Source organism: Macrobrachium rosenbergii, chromosome 7 (genome assembly GCF_040412425.1).
Source record: "Macrobrachium rosenbergii isolate ZJJX-2024 chromosome 7, ASM4041242v1, whole genome shotgun sequence".
NCBI lineage: Eukaryota > Metazoa > Arthropoda > Malacostraca > Decapoda > Palaemonidae > Macrobrachium > Macrobrachium rosenbergii.
The window spans coordinates 30,730,043-30,752,542 of record NC_089747.1 but is presented as its reverse complement, the minus strand read 5'-3'; the positions used below and the strand labels follow the sequence as shown (position 1 = coordinate 30,752,542).

Here is a 22,500-nt window from a genome sequence, read left to right as displayed (position 1 = left end):
TTCATTATCTGAATCTGAACTAATTTTTTTTTTTTGCTGTTATTCGGTTTTCAAACGTGAGCATTCTATCCTTGGGAAGCTCAAAATAATAACTGAATTTATCATCTCATAAAAGCTCGACAATGATCTTCTCGCCCAGCCAGCCTTCATATAAAATAAATGATTTGACGACAATTACGAATAAAGAGGTTCAGCCTGCAAGAAAACATCTAGGCTAATTGTGAAACATATGAATAAATAGCATGACGATATTACAAGAAATCTGTACAATAAATAAGAATACATTAATATTAACCCCGAAATAGTTTCACATAGCCTACAAAAAATGTGATGACAATTATGAATAAAAGCCTACGGATAAACAGCACCCTACGGAAAAATATGATGATTAGCATCTCAGATTGTGAATACACTGCCTCGCACAAATGAAATTATAAATACCGGCACTACAAACAAACACTTTCATATGAAAAAATAAAAAGACTCCAATTATGTTTCTGAATAAACAGCATGAGAGCAAGGTACGACAAGCATCAACAAGGAAAGTATCACAGGTGATGGCTGCTATCGAGGTCGGTGCAGTCAGCCCAAGTCAAACAGCCCACCCAACTGCCCTACAGGCCAATGTGAGGTCGGAAGATCAAGTAGCCGATGGTGACAGCGTCGAGTCAACCTGCACTAAGGCATCGAGAGATCTCTCGTCGACCATTCGAAAGAGTTTTGGGAGATGGATACACAGCATGTATTACATGAATGATATGAATTAGCGTCGCAAGAATGCAAACTTAAAAAGGAACTAAAGACTCTCCTATTCTGCAGGAGCTACGATACTGACGAGAAAACACTGAAAGACGATTATAAAATATAAGAAGCACCTTATTTTGAAAACGCACATGGGCCCGCCAGAAAGGGCTGTACATAAAACCAAACAAAGTGAAACAAAGTGAAAGCGAAGGACCTGACCATCGATGGAGTCATAGCCTTCATGAATATCATCCCGATTACGGACAGGGCGATCCTTGTTACCTCAGATCGTGCTCCCGTTACGTTCATAATTCACATTTACTGACATCGTTGATGTGAGTTTAGTAAACATCAACTCAATGGAAGAACTCAAACTCAATGGAAGAAAAACATCTCGAGTCCCTATGTTACATGAAAGCTTATTACACACGAATTCAATGAAAGAAGCCACGGATCTTCGTATGCACAGTTTAATACAGACATCTGAAAAACTCGGTAGGCCTCATTTTCTTCTTCAACGTAGGGGCCAACAGGACTGGTGACTCTACAGCCAAAACTAGGCAGTCAAAGGAGATTCAAGAAAATTTTCAGAAAAACACATGGAAGGAAGGTTAAATTAGAAAAATAAGAGAGCAGAGAAAATTTAATTTCAACTGCTTCTGAAAAAAAATTAATTATTTACGATAAGTATGTTATTAGCATTTATTTCGTGCATTTATACAATAACCCCCTACAGATATAACCGACGGCCTACCACCAGCTACCGGGCAATGCCGTAATCCTCATTACATCATAAATAATCATTAACCAGAACAAAAGAGACGCCCTACATAATGACCCTTATTAAAACCAAATTTCGACAACTAGGACATCACGGCAGGTTAAGCGCACAAGCCAACCACGACGCACCACCGGCTCGTTAAACAAAAGGACAATCAGGGAAATTAAACATAAATAAAAACCAAAGCAATAACAACAATTGTGTTAGTATAATAAAAGGCCGGCACGCAAACACAACGCAGCATAAACACAGGCACAGACACACACACATATATATATATATGTACAGCCTATAATGTGCCTTTTTACACGAAAGAGTGGTTCTAAAGATATGACTGAATGCCCAATGTCCTTTTTGCCCATAACTGTAACCCACTATAGTCGAATAACTACTAAGTGTCTAATCCACTACCTATCCCTATAAAAACTTACCAGATATCTCAGGATACGGACCCTGTCATTAAACACAAGACTAACCTTATTCCATCTTGCTTTACTTCCGATAAATCGATCTCAGTATGTCTTGTTTGTAACCATTGAGGCATGGAGACCATACACACACACACACACACACACACACATATATATATATATATATATATATATATATATATATATATATATATATATATATATATATATATATATAGAGAGAGAGAGAGAGAGAGAGAGAGAGAGAGAGAGAGAGAGAGGAGGACAAAATCCAAATAGGACGGAGCACCCGGAGGGGTGACTGGGAAACTTGCAAGAAGTTGCAAGGCCAAGAGGTCGCGGGAATGACGACACTCAGTCACTCAACCCTTTCCGGCAGCGTCCTCTCTCTCTCTCTCTCTCTCTCTCTCTCTCTCTCTCTCTCTCTCTCTCTCTCTCCATTTGCAATATCGGGACCCCTTTCCTTCTGCGCGAAAAAGTTCTGAAATTTCTTAAATTCGCAAGTAATTCTATTATTCTTCTTCCTGTTACGAGAAATTAAATTAAATCTTGAATTCGTAAGAGGTAAGAGGTTCCTCATATGTCGTGGTTTTTTTTTTAGTCGCATACTTTAAACACGTGCAATTCTATTCATGTGTACCCAAGAAAAAACAGAAATAGCATAATGGATTTGCAATTGTTACCCGGTTTTGTAATATTTTCTTGAAAGAAATTCTACAGAACTTTGTTTAAAAAAAGGCTCGAAGTTTATTTTTACAGATTTACTTTGCTCCTTAACCCGACCCGTAAACCAAAACCTGGCAACAAGTTCTTATCTGTACCACCTACAGTACGTTCGTGCTTTCTCTAGGGAACCTGCAACACTGCTCTAAAAGCTCATGTATATTTGTCCGAAAAGTCTTACCCCAAATAATTCTCAGCAGTACTTGTTAGTTAAGCATTTCATGTATTTTTTTTTTTCTTACTATTGTGTATATGTCAATTCTTCATCATTCTTGTACACCTGAATTACTGTATCATACGGCAAATAGCCTATAGCCTAATAATAACTTGTACGCACGTCATAGATTGAAATCTATTATGAACAACAAAAGGAAAAAAATGTGTAACGCTTATTTAAGAAATGCATATGGGGATAACACGGACGCGCAAAACAAGTGAAGCCTGACGAACGAACAAATACAGTACAGTAGAACTTGCAGTCATTTATGCATAGACCTTATCACCGACCAGACGAACTCCTGCTCATAAAAAATCTTCAAGCGAAAATAGGGGATTCACCCGAAATGTAGAGAATAGGAGATTAACGTTAGCGCCCCTATGACTTTCAGACCTTCGACCCAGTTATGACACCCACGATTTCCCATCGACCCTGACTGCAAAGCTCATGGGAGTCATATTCTCTCGTTGAATCAAACACTTGAACACCGGAGCCCCCAAACTTGTTGGACCATCAGCTATTCCAACTCCATGAGCTCTCATCGTCTCCCGGACTTTGAAGCTGGGGACTAAATAAACTTGTTAGACCACCAATTCTTCCAACTCAATGAGCACTCATCGTCCCTCGGACTTTTGAGGTTGGGCATAAAAACTTGTTGGACCATCAACTCTTCCAGCTCCAAGAACTCTCATTGTCCTTCGGACTTTGAAGCTGGGGCCTAGAAGCTTGTTAGACCATCAACTCTTACAAGCCCGCGAGTTCTCACCGTCTCCTGGACTTTGAAGCTGGGGTCTAAAAACTTGTTAGACCATCAGCTCTTACAAGCACAAGAGTTCTCATCGTCTCCTGGACTTTGTAGCTGGGGTATAAAAACTTGTCAGACCATCAGCTCTTCCAAGCACATGAGTTCTCATCGTCTCCCAGACTTTGAAGCTGGGGCCTAAAAACTTGTTAGACCATCAACTCTTACAACCCCGTGAGTTCTCACTGTCTCCTGGACTTTGAAGATGGGGTCTAAAAACTTGTTAGACCATCAGCTCTTCCAAGCACAAGAGTTCTCATCATCTCCTGGACTTTGTAGCTGGGGTCTGAAAACTTCTAGCACATGAGTTCTCATCGTCTTCTGGACTTTGAAGCTGGGGCCTAAAAACTTGTTAGACCATCAACTCTTACAAGCCCGTGAGTTCTCATCGTCTCCTGGACTTTGAAGCTGGGGTCTAAAAACTTGTTAGACCATCAGCTCTTCCAAGCACAAGAGTTCTCTTTGTCTCCTGGACTTTGTAGTTGGGGTCTAAAAACTTCCAAGCACGAGTTCTCATCGCCTCCCGGACTTTGAAGCTGGGGCCTACAAACTTGTTAGACCATCAATTCTTACAAGCACAAGAGTTCTCATCGTCTCCTGGACTTTGTAGCTGGGGTATAAAAACTTCCAAGCAAGAGTTCTCATCGTCTCCCTGACTTTGAAGCTGGGGCCTAAAAACTTGTTAGACCATCAGCTCTTACAAGCCCGTGAGTTCTCATCGTCTCCTGGACTTTGAAGCTGGGGTCTAAAAACTTGTTAGACCATCAGCTCTTCCAAGCACAAGAGTTTTCTTTGTTTCCTGGACTTTGAAGCTGGGGTCTAAAAACTTGTTAGACTGGACTTTGAAGATCACTTGTTAGACCATCTTCCAAGCACAAGAGTTCTCATCATCTCCTGGACTTTGTAGCTGGGGTCTGAAAACTTCTAGCACATGAGTTCTCATCGTCTTCTGGACTTTGAAGCTGGGGCCTAAAACTTGTTAGACCATCAACTCTTACAAGCCCCGTGAGTTCTCATGTCTCCTGGACTTTGAAGCTGGGGTCTAAAAACTTGTTAGACCATCAGCTCTTCCAAGCACAAGAGTTTTCTTTGTTTCCTGGACTTTGAAGCTGGGGTCTAAAAACTTGTTAGACCATCAGTTCTTCCAAGCACAAGAGTTCTCATCGTCTCCTGGACTTTGAAGCTGGGGTCTAAAAACTTGTTAGACCATCAGCTCTTCCAAGCACAAGAGTTCTCATCGTCTCCTGGACTTTGTAGCTGGGGTCCAAAAACTTCCAAGCAAGAGTTCTCATCATCTCCCTGACTTTGAAGCTGGGACCTAAAAACTTGTTAGACCATCAACTCTTACATGCACAAGAGTTCTCATCGTCTCCTGGGACTTTGAAGCTGGGGTCTAAAAACTTGTTAGACCATCAGCTCTTCCAAGCACAAGAGTTCTCAATGATAGTCTCCTGGACTTTGTAGCTGGGGTCTAAAAACTTGTTAGACCATCAGCTCTTCCAAGCACATGAGTTCTCATCGTCTCCCGGACTTTTAAGCTGGGGCCTAAAAACTTGTTAGACCATCAACTCCATGGTACCCGTGACTCCCGAATTTTAACGATGGGACTCCCAACTTCTTAAACTGTCAACTTCTTCACGGAACCCATCTCTCATCTGTTCCCGGACTTTAACGACGGGGTTCTTAAACTTCTTTGACAATTTATGTCTTCGTGGAACACATCATCTATCATCAATCCAAGCATTTAACTCCTTGGTCCCCGAACTTTACCCATCAACTCTTTTGTGAAACCCAAGACCTGTCATTCAATCCCGGACTTATAATAACACAGGACCCAAAACTTCTTGAACCATCAAATCATTCATGGATCCAATGATCTCTCACTGACACCCGGGCTTCAGCAATCAGCACTAGCCTAGTCATAATTGGACCATTAACTTCTTTTTGACCACCGCATCATCCATGAAAGTCAGGGTTTATCATCTGCCACCAGGTAATTACAAAAACTCAATCAATGGATAAACAATGTTACCAATGATAAATATGCCTTAGTAAAAGGTAATTCCTCCTTTCTTTTCCTTCCCTACTTTTCGTTAAGGCTCATCTGGAGATGCAGTAAAGGATATGACCAAGCCAGAATATGACTTGACCTTAGTGAAGCCAAATAAGATTTAATTTCGAGGCTACCAGGCAACAGTGCTAATGAAGATTATTTACATTTATCAAGTCTAAAAATTATACAGCAAAATGTACGTAAAGAAATTTAATTACACCAACGGCAAATAAGAATGTGTATCAGAATGTATCTATTGTAATTGTATTATTTTATGTACTAATACTTTTATATTTCACAAGAACGTCGGCTTTGAACTTCGTTCAGTTATCACCCCTGTGCATCATCTCATCCCATCCACACAATGGGGTTGCTACTGCTACCGACTACTTTACAGGCTCGAATAATAATAATAATATTAATAATAATCACTTCCTACACTGAAAAAAAAAATTATGACGTTAGCTCACAAAACCGTTCTGCGTGGTGGTGGTGGTGGGGGGGAGGGGGTGCCAGACTGGAGGCTTTTAAAGCATCGATCATGGCGCTACTTCAAAACATGGACCACAAAACCTCAGCAAATGTTTAGGCCTATTATGAATAGTCTTTAAGCCTACAATGAAGAACCCAGTCAATCCCGTTACCTTATTTTTCAGTGAAATTGGTCTAGGCTATATCAGCTAAACCACTCCTGTGTCATTCACTAACATTCTCGCGTGATTGATATTCAGAGCAGAATGATAAGATTTAACGACATAGGACTAGACTTTCCCAAAATGGGCCATTATCTAAATATGACATCATGCATAGGCTACACAGAAAGATACGAACTAGAAAATGATTTCAAGCATAGGCCCAAACTTACGGAAGTAAAAGCATTTTCAAATCGTGTTCTCTGATAAGCACGCCACCAACACGACTATTATAGGCCTCACATCATATTAGGCCTGTATGTTCAACAGACCACACACAAACCTAACAGCTGATAGGCCTATATCAAGCCTAGAAAGGTCGCAACAAGTTCCAAAGCTAGGGACTTCACAATCAAACAAATAAGGCTTATGACCACTCAGAACAAACCACATATATTATCTACTTTGTGAACAAGATTTATGGTTCTTAGCATTGCAACGACGCCGCAACATCCACGTGAAAAAAAAAACTATAAAAACTTAAGATAGTAAAACATGCTTTTCTCCCATCCGCCAGGTAGCAGCAAAAGTGTGCAGCCTTCCAGCTTCTCAGCAATTCTTTTGGGGGATGAGGCTGCTATGTGAACGACCAATTTTCCTGAACCCCAGCAAGCGCGCCAAGCCTATGCAGTAAATAAATGCTGGATGCTCTGATGAGCAGAGGGCCAGGACGAACCACGGAATTAACATACGTAACCGTGAACTGTACCAAAATGGCACTACTAATCAGCCACTCTATCAGTACAGAAGTACCAATTTTGAAAGGCTAATTGCTACAAGCCATAGGGTTCGATAGGGTAGGTTACCCAAATTGGAAAAAGTACCGTAAGTGCCGTACCGAATAAGAGAAATAAACACGAATTACAATACTGCACATAATTCATTACAATAAAAAACATAAACAGAATAAAAACAAATACATTAAGAAAGCATACTAACAAAAGCCTGCTCAACACAGATACGAAAAATCACCAAGTTTAGTACTTCGGAAATTCCGAAGAATCAACTACACGACTATGAAGATTCCACAATTCTGGTAAAAGCTATCGTAAAACGTCTAGAAGTGTGTGGTTTTGAATCCCATAAAAGAAAAGGCAAAACTTAAGAAATTAACTGCACATCAAGTAATGGTACAGTATGGAAAGGACGATCAGAACTAAGAAAAACTAAAAAGCTGCTAAACATCAAACTGGAAAAGTGTTCGAAAAATGGCAGAATAATTATACAAATCACTTATATAAAAGAAACAGGTTTCCAGGAAGTGTGAAGCACTTTCTCAGTGTGTGTAAATTTATATATATATATATATATATATATATATATATATATATATATATATATATATATATATATATATATATATATATATACATATACATATGTATGTATGTACATACACACACACACACACACACACACACATATATATATATATATATATATATATATATATATATATATATATATATAAATTTACAATCATAGGATGATATATCTAGAATTCTAAATAATGTTGAATTCTAAATAAGTTGAACGTATTTAACGTATTTATGGAACATTGTTAACTAAAAGTTTTAGATGGTAGTAACGGGGGGGGGCATTAAATAAATACCGTAAACATAATAACAAGCATACGATACTTTATTTTCTTATGGTTAAACTTCTCATAACTTTCGTCAAGCACCAATTTTAACTAGGCTGCATTTGTTTAGATCTATAATCCGGTGAAATAAATGCATATCAAATAACGCATCATCTGCATAAACACCAAGCTTTGAAGGCAAATCCACATATCGTGAGAATAAAATTTAAATGCTAATGGGTCAAGAACGCTACCCTGATGAACACTCGAGACTACAGTCTTACAATCAATGCAGTGGCCATAAAAAACTTTCCCATTTATTAGTTAAAATTTAGCAAAACTATGAAAAAAAACTCCCCAACTTCCATTGACCTAGGTTTAAAAACGAGGATCTCACGACAAACACGATCAAAGGTAACAGCCTGTTGCAAATGACAATGTAATCCTATTTTTGAACTAAAGAAGCGTACAATTACAATCCTTACCTATGAAATTCAGGTTGTCAAGCCAAGCAAAGGGGGCATTCAGCGCTTATGAAAGTAAAAAGAGGGAGTTGGAGTAGTTGGAAATCAAGACAGAGAATACAGAAAATAAAGGTATGAGGTATAATGATCTAAAGATGAAGAGGGGAGAAAACCCCACAGTTGCCCTAAGAAGTAAACAGTGAGGCTGGACAGCAAATACTAAAGAAAGGAAGCAATAATGGTGGTAAAGTGAAAGACTAAAAACTGAGGGAAGCCAGGGGCCGAAGGAATGCTAAAAACACCATGGTAATGCCTACAGTGAACCAAGTGAGGCGCACTTACGCCACTACCCACTACGGGAACGATTAAGTGATAAACTTAATTAGGCCTATATCACTGCAACCCACGCAACCAAAGGTCAATCTGTAAACGTGAATGACAGATGATACTATTATTACTATTGCGTTTAACAGAGGACACTACTTGCAATAAGAATTAACGAGAGAGAGAGAGAGACTACTAAGGGTTGAGTATCTATCAAGAAAGATGAAACTGCAATCCTCTCAGACATCCAATCTGATGATTGAAGTTACAAAGTGGCCCAAAGCTATTAAAGCAGCTAATATACACGTCAAGGCTTCATAAAGACGGGACTGTTTAAAGGTGGCGTGTGTGTGAGTGCCACCTCTGTCCCCCTTGGGCTTGCCCCCGACACATGCCTCGTAACCCCCAGGACCCACCACCCTGGTTATGCACCCTACACCTACGACTCCCTTTCGACCATTAACCAAAGTAGGTATAGTGTGTATGTAACACTTGAAACCGAACGTAACATACAAGCTTGTGTTACAAGGTGGTCATTTATCTGACGTGTTCATGGTTGTTGCGTAAACAAAGCCATTACTGCAGAATGTTGTTCGTTGCCTCTTAGTCGGATAAACGATTTCAATAAGAAACGGATTAATGCCATGATCAAGTTTCACATAACTTTTACTGCAGTGCAATTGGTGTGCATCATCCTCAACACTGCGGATTGTCAAAAAGGAATGTATATGGTTAACTGTGCCAAACACGCTACATGGAAAATATCCTAACAATTGAAAGAAATGAACACAAGCAGCATTATTTTCAAAAATATGCTAAAATCAGGCAGTCTTGGTATACACGCTGATGTGAAAAACTTCTGGTCTAATGAAAAACAGACTTTGGATACATTTTATATAACAAATAATGTCAGTACTAAAAACTGACATGCAACACGCGTCTCGGGTATTTTGCCAATGTTATTATTAAAATGAAATATACGTAAAAACAAATAAACCAAAATTAAAAGTAGATAAAAAAAAGTAAAGAGTGAGAAAAAATTACAAAGCATTAAACATTTAGGCTACATACAAAGAGCTTCTAGCTTAGTCTAAAGCAAAAGATATTAAACCGCAGGTCCATGAGGAGTGCAACCTACTCACACCGTCCCATCAACGCAGTCGGACCGAGCCTGACTTTGAACAATTCCTAATGTAAACAAACAATTACTGGCGGGGTAAACAATCTGCTGATTCACCCTAAATCTTACTTGTTACTTTCATGACTTCGAGTAATGATATTGCTTAACAAAAAGAAAAACCATTGTCATTATATTATGCCATTTTAGTACAGAGGAAGACACATATACTATACAGAAAAACAAGCATAATACAGAGCATTAACAATAAAAAACAAAAGAAAACAAGCAATAAAGAAAAACCCTAAACAGGAAGTCAACAGCATATGCGTTTAATCAAATACTTTTATCCCAAAGTGGATTAAGCAGAAGGAAGTTTAGACATCTCGGGAAGGTCGGCCTGCATGGAGAGGGCCAAAGTACTATTCGGGCACTGAGATAGTGAAAAGCAAGGTCCTTGGTGAAAAGGAGTTGGGGCGCGCGAAACGCGAGTGTGTGTGTGTGTGTGTGTGTGAGGATCTAACCCTTTAATACCGTCCACAACCCTCCTCACCCTTCCCCCCCTCCCCAAATAATACAAAGCTCCTCTTGTTGCAGAGTCCTGGCCGCCTCTCCACCCCATACCCCTTTTCAATGGTTCAGAGATGGGGAGGGGGAATTAAGAATTATAACCCACCTGGTCTTTCTCCCTCCCTTTCTCTTTCAAACCATTATCATCATTTTCACCATCATTGGCATCGTTTTAACACCTGGCGTCTCTCTTTCTCAAACTACGTTATGATTCTAATCAGGCTAGTATGATATATACAATCTCATGGAACACCCCAAAAATAAATAAAACCCTAATGACCATTGGTGTAATTGTAGAGAAAACTGCAACACCTTTGAAACCACGAAGGACATTAACAAAGCTAGCAGTTGATATTATTACTTAACTATAATTGGACAGATATCTAATGAATCTAGTTGCTAAAAACTAATATATCATTTTAAATCTATAATACTCATGATTATCAACAAGGAAAAAAATTATATAAATAAAGAGCAAAGGTAAAAATACCGTGCAATCCACGACCTATTAAAGATACTTGAAAGATGGATAGAAGGGCAGTGCTTCGGTTCCACCAATGGCAGAAAGATGGAGAAACTTGCCTTCACATAGATTACGATAAAAACTATAACTCTTAAAAGGGGAAACTGTCATCAAGCCTATGGGAAAAATCTAGTGTAAAAGAAAAACAACAGAAAGCGGACTACAATAACCCATGAAATGGGGACGCCCTCACAAGAGAGTAACACTCGCGGCAACAACAGCAATACTAACAAATTAATACGATAGAGCTTTAAATTTTTCACAATACGCAGGACGAAAATTCTTCATAAGCACCACTGTACAATAAGGTCAAAGCAAAATAACAAAAATTGCAATTCCTTCTGTTCACACTCTTTCACCCAACCCGTAATAACTAACATCTTTTCAGCACTGAACAGCGTGCATGTGAAGGAATGCATGTCCATGCGAAGCATGTGTCGACGCTTCGAAGTCTGGCAGATGACGGCCGACGGTGGGTGGCTAAAACGAAAGAATGCATCTCATTACTTTTTAATTGCTTCTTTACTCTTGTAACTAGCGAGTATAGGCTAATTACTGTTACGTTCCTACCATCAGAATTACAGTGAAACCATCAGAATTCACAGTGACTCATTATATTTCTTATTTTTACATAAGGGCCCTAATCTAATGAAGCCACTGAAAAAGGCCATTGCTGTTCGAACGATAATCATGATTCATTTACAAAATATCGCTAACACCTGTGCCTGAGAAGCAAGCTTGGTATTATTTACTTAATTCGTAGAATGTTCAATATGCAACAACAAATAATTTATAAACGAGGGCAGAGACAAAATTCATGAATTTAACAACCCAGAACGTCCACGCTGTCAGTGCTCCTTCCTCACTATCACCTTCTAAGGTTCATTAATCATCCTAACTTTTTCCTTTACAACATGTCCCCATACATTTTGTATAATCTTATAAACAATGCATACATACATAAACAGATACACACACAAATTTATATATATATATATATATATATATATATATATATATATATATATATATATATTACTAAAAGGACCTCATTCAAACTGGATGGTATCTAATGGAGTTTTTATTCAGAAAAAGTTACAAGCTTTCTTGGACAAACAGTCCACATTATCAAGTATCCGTACAATCCAGTTTGAATGAGGTCCTTTTAGTAATTCTACTAATGCACAGAACAATTGTGTATGTGATAAAGTTAATATATATATATATATATATATATATATATATATATATATATATATATATATATATATATATATATATAGGTTAGGTTAACCTATGCATGCATGTGCATTGACGGCATTCCGAGAAATTAACAAATTAATACGAGACCCATATAAAATCTACATGGGAAAATCTTACACTATTACGACTAAAATCATTAGTACTGCAAACTTAAACAACGGGTAATGTGTTTAGGGCTGCAGCAGCAGTAACATCAGTTCGTTTTCCCCGCTGTTGGTGACGGAAAGACCTTACCAAACAAAAACAGCCCTACAGATTCAAATACGTTACAGACCACATACAAAACTATACATATATATAAGTAGAGAGAGAGAGAGAGAGAGAGAGAGAGAGAGAGAGAGAGAGAGAGAGAGAGAGAGAGAGAGAGAACCCCCAAGGAGAGGTATGTCATTATTGGCATCCCATATCAGTCACCATGACAACGCTTCCATCATCATCATCATGGCCATCGGCTTTTCTCACACTCATAAGCTCTTTATTCTCCTGCCTGTTTCTTTTTCTTATATTTCTCAACTTTATTTATTATCAAACCAATACATACTGTACATGTAGTCTATATCCCACACATGAAGTTCAATATATTCAAATGTGTATATAAATAAGGAAAAAAAAAGGAGCAGTAGACAAAATTACCTATAGCAGCTGACGGCTTGATACTAGAACCAAGTCAAAACCCAATCAACATCACTGGCAAGCATAAAATAATAATAATTTTTCCATTCTAGTCTTGGCTGATCAGAAGCCCTCAATGTGATGGCTGTGCCTATTAACTTCATGGTTATGGTTCTTCAACGGGAGGAATAATTCTCGTTAAGTTGTAGAGTGTGTACACGATGTGGAACCTGGAGTAATATTATGGAGGTTCCTGCCTACATGTAAGGTTTTGGTTTCCAATAATTATCGGCTACTCACCCAACGTGCGGTCTTGCACTGTCATTAATGTCATTATCAACAGTTACGGACGAACATGGAAACCGTTGATGTCAGTAAAGTAAACCCGAGGGCCTCTCAACTAAAATGGGACAGAGCAGAGCCAATCGTTCGCATATAGAAAAACAATGGAGTATCCAATAACGCTGGCTTTAAATGTCGCTGCCGTTAACTACATGCTGGCCACTATACAATATTACTGCCGAGCAACGTGTCTATTACGGTTTTTCTCATCTCGCTAACATATTCAGTACCTTATGCCATATTCACACTGGACAACCTGCGACGTTATGCAACAAACGATATTCAAGTACTGCAGCCTACACAAAAATCAAGAGAGCATTAGTGCTAACTTTGACCGTTCTTACTACTATTACCGTCCTTAGTAATAAAAGTTCATCGTAGAACCATCAGCACTGGGCATTTTTCCTTACTCCCGCCCCGTACAAACTGCCGGGACCAAGAGCCTGGCCAGAAAAACGCAACTTAGATCAAGCTACGGATGTCCACCTAACACCTCGGTGAATTCCACACAATAAACAAGCAAGAAGAAAAAAATAAAAGCCTCTAAACATTAATCCTTTTGAACAATCACCGCGATGCTTGCGGACGCGCAAGAACACGTGGGAGAATCCTGCACGGTCGGCCGTCCATCATAATGGCCGGAATCCCAAAGCCCCAATTTAAGAACACGGAGAGACGCATCCTTTGTCGCCGTCCTCAAGGTCATTGCTACAGGCATGAGGATGTATTAGATTCCCAGACATCTGTATTTTATACCATCAAACATAAGGGCATATACTCACACACATAGCCTATACAGGCTATATCGACCTCATCTCGAAATTACAACGTGGTACATTTATCTGTGTTGTTCTATTTTATTTTATTAAACAGAACTTCCCACTCAAATATAAATGTAACACTTCTTTTTTCTCCTTACGGAAGGTTGTTCCAACAATTGTTCTGGGACAAGGTTGAAATTCCCATGCCCTTGGCTGCGACCTACCACAGTAGACTAACTATCGGCCACCTGATTTTGGCTTTGTTTAACAGATTTACAATGGATTCTTCAAGAAACGACCCAAAAGTAGTTGAAACTCCGGTCTCTTTCTGCGTGAGAAGAGACTGGAACCACTGGTAACATGGGACCTCAAAAATTAACACAAACACACAGCAAATCGCAGCATAAAGAACCTGGATGAGCCCAGTGCACTGGATATAAACATTAGCTACATTAGGATTCAGAATAACTTATTGGAAACAACATAGCACCAGATAAAACTTGCAACTGAATTATAACAGAGTACTGACAACCTGACAACGAGGTACAAATTTCAGTTTTTGGTGTCTTATATTGTGAACATATTAATTTGAGCGTTTTCATACAAAATAGCCAACGAATTGTCTGGCAGTTTCCACTAGGGGCAATGTGAAGTGCATGTTCGCATGAGTATGCCACCATCGTCTAGGTTTGTCAACCGAGATGATAGATAAATGTTATAGCCTATATGGAAGAAACGAGCTTCAAGCACAGAGTCACTTTCACTAAAGTTACGAACTTAACCAACTTATGCATTTTCAAGCTTTGTACTAGCAATGAATAACGTTAATAACAAAATCGGCATTATGATCAATATGACTTGTCGTTGTGCCTAGAAAATACCATAGCTAAACCGTATCCCAAGAGTAAAATTAAATATCGCAAAACAATGGTCGCACGCTATATAATCACAATCACGAAATTCTCAATTCTCGAGCACCCTCAGCCTTTTATTATTCAAAATGTGTGGACACTTGGGCCCACAACGAACAAGGTATTACCTCGCAAAACAGCTTTCGCATAACAGAATGCATTTACGCCTGTGCGAGGAGAAAACTAGACGAAAATGGCAAAAAGGGTACAGTGATTCCAAACAGCTTGCCAACCGTTTGAGGAATGCTTGCAAACTAAATTTACTGTCCATACCTCAGTAAACCACATGAGGCCTTGTGTTATGCAGTACTAGTCATTTTCTCGTAAGTAGCACATTCATTCACTAATTTAATTCCTTCATGGAAACAAAACTACTTATATTTCTATAGAAAGCTGGCCATTTCCTGATGTGAACTGCTCTTTAAGCAGTCCAGCTTTGTTGACTTTACAGTAAAACACCAAGTAGGCCTACCAAAAAACCCAGCCCATGTGAATACGACTTTTGAACTAGGGCAACGTAACAACGTGGTACCTCAACAAAAAATATATTCAAGAAAACTGTTAGGCATTCAGAAGCAAAAGTAGAGATTCAAGGAGGCTCCTAAATACGAGACTCAGGGACACGTGTGGCATCAAAACGGAAGATAGTGACGCCGACAGATGATAAACGATTGTAAAAGATTCATGGAAGCTGCTGGCACCCAGAGGGGAGATGAACGGCTAAGGGAAGTAACTGAAACCTCGATTAAAGGCAAAAGATTCAGGAAAGCTGCTGACACCCAAATGGAAGATGAAATACTCTGGGAGGGCGCTGACACCCGGATTGGATTCGGGAAAGCTGCTGACACCCAGAAAGAAAATAAGAAATTTTGTGAAACTGCTGATATCCAGGGATAGCTTGAGGACCATCTGACTTGGGGATAGGGGGGATAAAGACAATTTTGATCGACTTGGTCATTTTTACCAAGTTGAACTAGATACAATATATATATATATATATATATATATATATATATATATATATATATATATATATATATCCTACAGGCTATATACAAACCAAACTTTTTATTATATATTTTTTATTTTTTATACAACAATATTTTTCCCCGAGAGTATTTTATAATGCAAAGAAAATAAAGATTATAGTTTAATAATCTGAAAAAAAGAAAAGTGGCAAGCTGGAAGGGGAAGAAAAAAAAAACAGTTAATTTCAGTGATGAATAAATAATACCGCATGAGGATTCATTAGAGGGGAAAGTTTCTATACAATTTTACACAATTACTGTCCATTTTTTACCAACTCAAAATCAACATTGGGGGGTAACCGGCTCCAACCTCCCCCGGTCGGTCCATCCCTACTGATACCCTGAAAGAAAATATAAGTTTGTCCTATACTTGGAAGGTCTCCTAAGGGCCTTACATTCGGTTCAACAGGCAGACACCTTTTATTCGGCAATTAGGCTACATTTTAATAACTGGTATAAAGTCATTACGGACCATACAAAGACAAGTGGCAACTTCACTTGGAAAATAGAAAAATTACATGAAGAGCTGAACCATGTTAAGAGGCCAAGAATTCTCGCATTTCCCGTTTATTCTTGGAGGATATACTTCCTCACCAAGTGGAGACCCCCCCCCCTTTTTATTTATCCTGTTAAGGATTATAGTTACTTCGGCTTCTTCTTACCATGATAGGCTATACGTCGAAAAAAAATACTTTAAAATAAATACTTGCTTCAATAAGCAGCCAATACGCCTCAACCGGTCACGGCTGACGCTGTCATAGGGGATTTTTTTAGAAGGTTAATTTACATGATAAGCCCTGTAACTTCCGTTACTAGGCTGATGATGCAAGAAAAATCTTATGCAACCTTAACTGCATCCTTTTCACGCCAGTAAAAAAAAAAATACTTAAATAGACTCTACCCTGGCTCTCATGCTATCGTTACAGTACAAAAGATGGGTTCTACCAGTCATCTTTTACTGAATTAGCCTATAAAAATTCCATACAATTCATAACTAATAATTCAGCCTTCAAATTTTGGCTCCATCATAACATACTTCAACGCTAGTCATATAAAAATACACTTCACGACGGCAAGGCAATTGGAGAGGTCTGCTATTAGCTAACAGGAGGCAAATATCTGAGAACTTATACACACAAACCAAGGTAAACCTTGGCCTAGGATTCAAACCAATGACTCAGTGTGAGATTTGATACAACGAACCTGCCTACACGAATGACTATTAGTGTTTACCTTTATCCTTTAAAAATTCAAGTAAGACTTGTAAGTAAATAAAGATTTCATGTATACAGGCCCACACCTTGCAAAACAAGACCTTGATGTACATGCTACCTTCGCCCTAAGCCTATACAAGATTACTGTCACGACTTAAAGATTAAATATAAAAAAAATAAAAATCAGCAGGTGCTTAAGCCTTTAGGGATGGTACGGCACATTCCTTAATTTCGAGGAGACTTGAATGCGGCCGGCCCAACACTCGCCATCCAAATAGTGTAAAAGTTTTAGTCAGAGTAAACCACAGATGGATACCGATAGCAGTCGCTGTAAACTATATTCAATTAAGAGTTATATAAACGAGGACAAGTACGAAGGCGATATATGAAGCATAAAACAAGTGAAAAAAAATTATAGACTGGCTGGGTACACCCACTCCGATGGCTGAGCGCATCCCATTTCTTAAAAGTAAACAAATCGGCCAAATCTAAGAGAGCGAATAGCAACACTCACCGGTATATCGAAGGAGAGGTCAGTTTCGTCCAAGAGCATGACCTTGCAGGGCAAAATATGCTTCGGTTTGACGACAATGCTCCCCGACCGCCCATCGTCCACAGTCTTGTATTTCTGGGCATTTCGCCCCACTCGTTTGCTGAAAAACCTCAGCATGACGACTTATCTCATAAATAATGCTATCTCAGAGCGCTTTCACTTATATACATAATAGGGATAAATTAAAGGCATCACACATGGACGGATGCTGAGAAAGTCACTAAAATCACCCGAGAATATTCAGTGTACGTCCAAACTCGACAACGTCATCTTTGAAACTGAAGCCCGTCGACCAACTAACTGGTATCTCTCTCTCTCTCTCTCTCTCTCTCGAGTTCGTGTTCCGATCTTCTATGCGCAGATACCTTTGCGCATCCACCACCTGCGCGGCGTACCAACCTAGCTCACTCAGGTAAGTTAAAGATTAACATTAAATACAGATAAACACATTCAACAGCTTCCATAAACAACTTTTCTATTTACTGTACATTTATATATCATCAAATGAAGTTAATGACCGGTTAGTTATGGATTTTATCACTCTGTGTGTGTGTGTGTTATTGTTTGTGTTTGATGAGACCTGCCAACCTTTTCTCCCAAAACAAAACTTGTGCGTGCCGGTACGTTCAAACGAAGCTATCAGGACAAGGTTTGCGCTAACCACAAATTCTCATCTTTGTTGAAGATGGATAGAGGCGAATCACATGACATCCTCATTACCAGTGACGATTCCACCTGAGAAGTGGTACCTAGGTAATCAGCTTAATCATTCAACTAGAATAAAGACCGTATTATAGTCCTAAAAATGAAATATGTGTCCTTATGTACTGTATGTGAGTAAAGTTCTCTCATTTTTTTTTAATTTTAATTTCTTCCTTATCCAGTTAGCACTTCAGTGGTTTAATATGAAATTCCATCATGAAAGCACGATATCATTATTTTTACTTTTGCTTTAACATCTTATTTAAAAACCAGATGGGAACCTAACAAATCAAATGGATATCACAACTTCGGTCGCAAAGACACGCACAAAGACAGTGTCTCATTACATACATACATACATACATACATATATATATATATATATATATATATATATATATATATATATATATATATATATATACATATACATATATATATATATATATATATATATGTGTGTGTGTGTGTGTGTGTGTGTGTGTGTGTGTGTGCGTGTATATGTGTGTGTGACTTATTCAAAAACACAGGTGGAGAAATAACATGCTAAGTGTAGGACCTGACCAGTTTCGAATTTATTTCAAAGCCATTGACGAAGGACGGATACATAGTGGTAGAAATTCTCACTATACGTGCTAGGGGGACATTATGAACAAACATACTAACCGTTTTAAACTAAAAATCCACCTCTGACAGGTGTCAGGGGAACAACACTCATGCAACACTTTTGAAAGTAAAGGATCAAATTTATACATGCTTTGACGGATGTTCATATTATTACGATAACTTTCTTTTGTATAACTACGCTCAATGATATTAATTTCCAGTGCATTTTTAAAATAACCTATCTTTTTAGCCCCTGCCTAATTGATTGTATGATTGCTTTCACTAAAATGTACGAGTACAACAATTCCATTATTCACACGTGCCTATCTTTCACATTTTTTGTATGCTGTTCTATTCTCTTTTCCAATGTTGTTTCAATTTCCCACTGTAAAGGTTGTGACAAAACTTACATGGAATTCGGTATACAGTACACATCCTTTAGTATCGTCGGGCGAGCTCTTTATAAGTACATGTTTATTGTTCTTAAAAGCTACATTTTGCTTAAAATGCTACATTCTTAAGCAAATGGGGAATATGTTTAGAATTATTATCATATGGTATTACAAGGAGGTTTATTGTTATAAGTTTTTTTGTAATTAAAGTAAAATGTCTTCTTTACTTTTGACGCATTGTAAAATGACTGGAAAGGTGTGAGTTAGCTGCCTCTCTGTCCCTTTTCCTCTTTAGCCACCATTTGTGATGCTCCGATTCCCGATGCTTCCTGAACATGCTTACTGTACTACAAGTAGGCTTAATACTGGTCAGCTCATGCTGTCTGGAAATATTTTGAATACACAGATTACGTCAAACCTCTAAGAATCTTACTAACGTGCTTTTAATCATAAATAAGAAATTATTAAATCTTACTAACATCTATCTTATAAACATTCAGCTCAAACAGAATAAATAACTAAATGCAATTAGCAACATTGATGATCATTCCAGAATAACACAAAGAATTAATCATCAACTAATCTCAATTTCAGCAAAGAGAACTGCATTAAAGGGAAAACTATAAAAACATGATTATCTCATACATTATGCTTTGATATGCTCATGAGTGAGTCAGTTCAAGGTTTGCTGGGTGATGTTGGGGCATGGCTGGAGAAAAAGTGTTAGTGTGTGCGTGAAAGGGCCAGAATGGAAAAAGAATGAGTGAAAGTGTTTTTAGGATTGCCTGGGTCTGTCTTGTGGGGATCCGGAAAGCGTGATGGGATGTGTGTTTGGAAGGAGGCTTCATCTTTAGAAATACGTAGATTCCAGAAAAAAAATGTCCGTAAGCTTGCTTGGGAACGAGGAAATTTTAAGAAAAAGAATTTGTTCGTTTTTGGTTCAGTAAAGAGTAGATGGAAGACCAAGCTGATGGATGCAATCGTGAGTAGAGTGTGCATTATCTGGCTCAACTGCAGTTCAAGATAGATAGAAGTTTAAGTTAGAGACAAAGGCATGAAAGTATAGTTGTACAGGCAATTATGAAACTGAGTTTATCAGGGTGGAAATGGGAAGAGTATATGAGGACAACATGGATAAAAAATAAATGGTTAGGCTAATAACACAAGTTTGAAGATTCTGTGAAGAGTAAGAGTATTAAAAACTACAGGATGGGGTCATCGTCACCAAAATGTATTTATTGTTTTAGGGAGGTAGGATGATAGAATACAATCAGTAAGAGGTTAGATAGGAGAAAGAGAATTATACTGAAGAAAAATATATATTATTTTAGTTACACTTGCAAGTCGAAAAGCATGCGATAAAAAAGGGAAGGGAGAGTGTGGAGAAATTAAATTAGAGAGAGGTGGTCTGAAAAGAACGAAGTCCAACTTGAGGTAAGATACAATGAGTATTTTAAAGATTTTTTGAATGTGAAAATTACAGGACAACCAGATCTGGATGATGCAAAAGTGGAAAGTGTTTGTGTAAATTTGAGAGTGGTTGTGGAGGAGGGTGTTGAAACATAAAAAGGGCAATTAGGAAGTTAAAGAATGGAAAGGCAACAGAAGTTGATGGGGCTACAGGGAAGGTAGGCTACTGGGCTGTGGTAATGTATCTAAACAACTGGAGAAGGTAATGACAAAGACATTCAAAGTGATATTATCAGTTTGCTCACTGATAAATGCATATCTATGTGTCGAGCATAAATGAGTGACTGACCAGTGTGTTTAAGGTACATTTGGATGAGGGAAATTTTCCAAAGGAATATTTGTTTATTTGTATAGAGGTGAAGATGACAGAATATACTACAAGAATTATTGGATTAATGTTACGCAGTACATCAGGGAACATGTAGGGTAGGATTTTGATTAGAAAAGTAAGAAAGATGAGAGAAGAATTGATAGGAATATAACAATATGCATTCTGACATGGGTGAGTGGATCAAGCGTTTGCTATGAAACAGATATGTGGGAAGACTTGAAGGTAAAGGTAAATGGACTTATGAAAAGCTTATAGATAAAGCTGATGTGGCATAAATGGACTTTGATAAAGTCGAGAGAAAGGGAATGTGGAGTGTGCCGAGGATGTATGATATAGATGATAAGTTGATGAGAATGATAAAAAGGCGTTTTTGATGGAAGTAGAACGTGTTTCATGATCTGTAGTAGGGAGAGTGATCGGTTAATGTAAAATAGGGCTGAGACACGGGTGAGTTATGTTTCCATGGCTGTTCAGTATCTATATAACTGAAGAAAAGAAAGACACCAGAGAAAGGACAGAAGATGTAGATGGAAAGGTGTAGGATAAGAATATGGGTCATGAATGGAATGTGGAATAGCTAATGTTTAATAATGACAGTACTGATCGGTGTAGCGAAGAGAAACTGCAGAGACTAGTAAAAGAGTTTGAAAATTTTTTAAAGAAAAAAAAAAAAAGGTTAGAGTAAGTAAACGAGAACAAGGTTTTGAGAGGAAATGGAAGCCAGAAGGTGGAAGGAGCAAATATTTCGTATGATGGCAAGATGAGAGAAGCTCAAAAGACTGGGAGGAAATTAGTGTCTTTTGAAACCGAGGCGTGAATGCACGAAGGGAAGGGACTGCTGAGCCAACAGTCTTTGAAAGCGAATTGTGAATGCTGAATGCAAATAAGAGTAAAATGGAAGTCATAGAAATGAATTGTTCTCGTAGAATACGAGACACGAAAATATTTGAAACAATGAGAAATGTAGAGCCACACTGAAGAAGTGGTCAAAGGTTAGGGAAGAAGAAAGGATGGATCAGTGTTTTTAGATGGCTTACTTGTAGGCGAAAAATGGACGATAGTAGGCTGGTAAAAAGAGTGATAATTCAGGGGCGTTAGTAGGAAAGAGGAGAAGAAGACTTTAGAAGGACTGAATACATGGAGTGAAAGAGGTATTGGAAAAGGAGGGAACCTCAGCACTCAGGAGGCAAGAGTGTGAGTCTCTCTCTCTCTCTCTCTCTCTCTCTCTCTCTCTCTCTCTCTCTCTCTCTCTCTCTATATATATATATATATATATATATATATATATATAT

At 38.3% G+C, this 22,500-nt stretch overlaps 1 protein-coding gene across 10 annotated transcripts in view; it reads right to left on the bottom strand.

Moving 5' to 3' along the window:
* yrt (erythrocyte membrane protein band 4.1-like yurt) overlaps window positions 1-18,052 on the bottom strand; it is a 198,175-nt gene extending 180,123 nt beyond the window's left edge. For 5 of the 10 annotated variants that reach the window (XM_067106921.1, XM_067106920.1, XM_067106922.1 and 2 more), the window contains exon 1: window positions 17,669-17,987. In XM_067106921.1, coding sequence (XP_066963022.1) covers window positions 17,669-17,824 — 156 coding nt within the window. In that variant the 5' untranslated portion in view covers window positions 17,825-17,987. Of the gene's footprint in view, window positions 1-17,668 lie in introns of all 10 variants that reach the window. The other 5 variants (XM_067106919.1, XM_067106925.1, XM_067106926.1 and 2 more) reach the window with 4 other exon arrangements.
* Window positions 18,053-22,500: the final 4,448 nt, after the last annotated feature.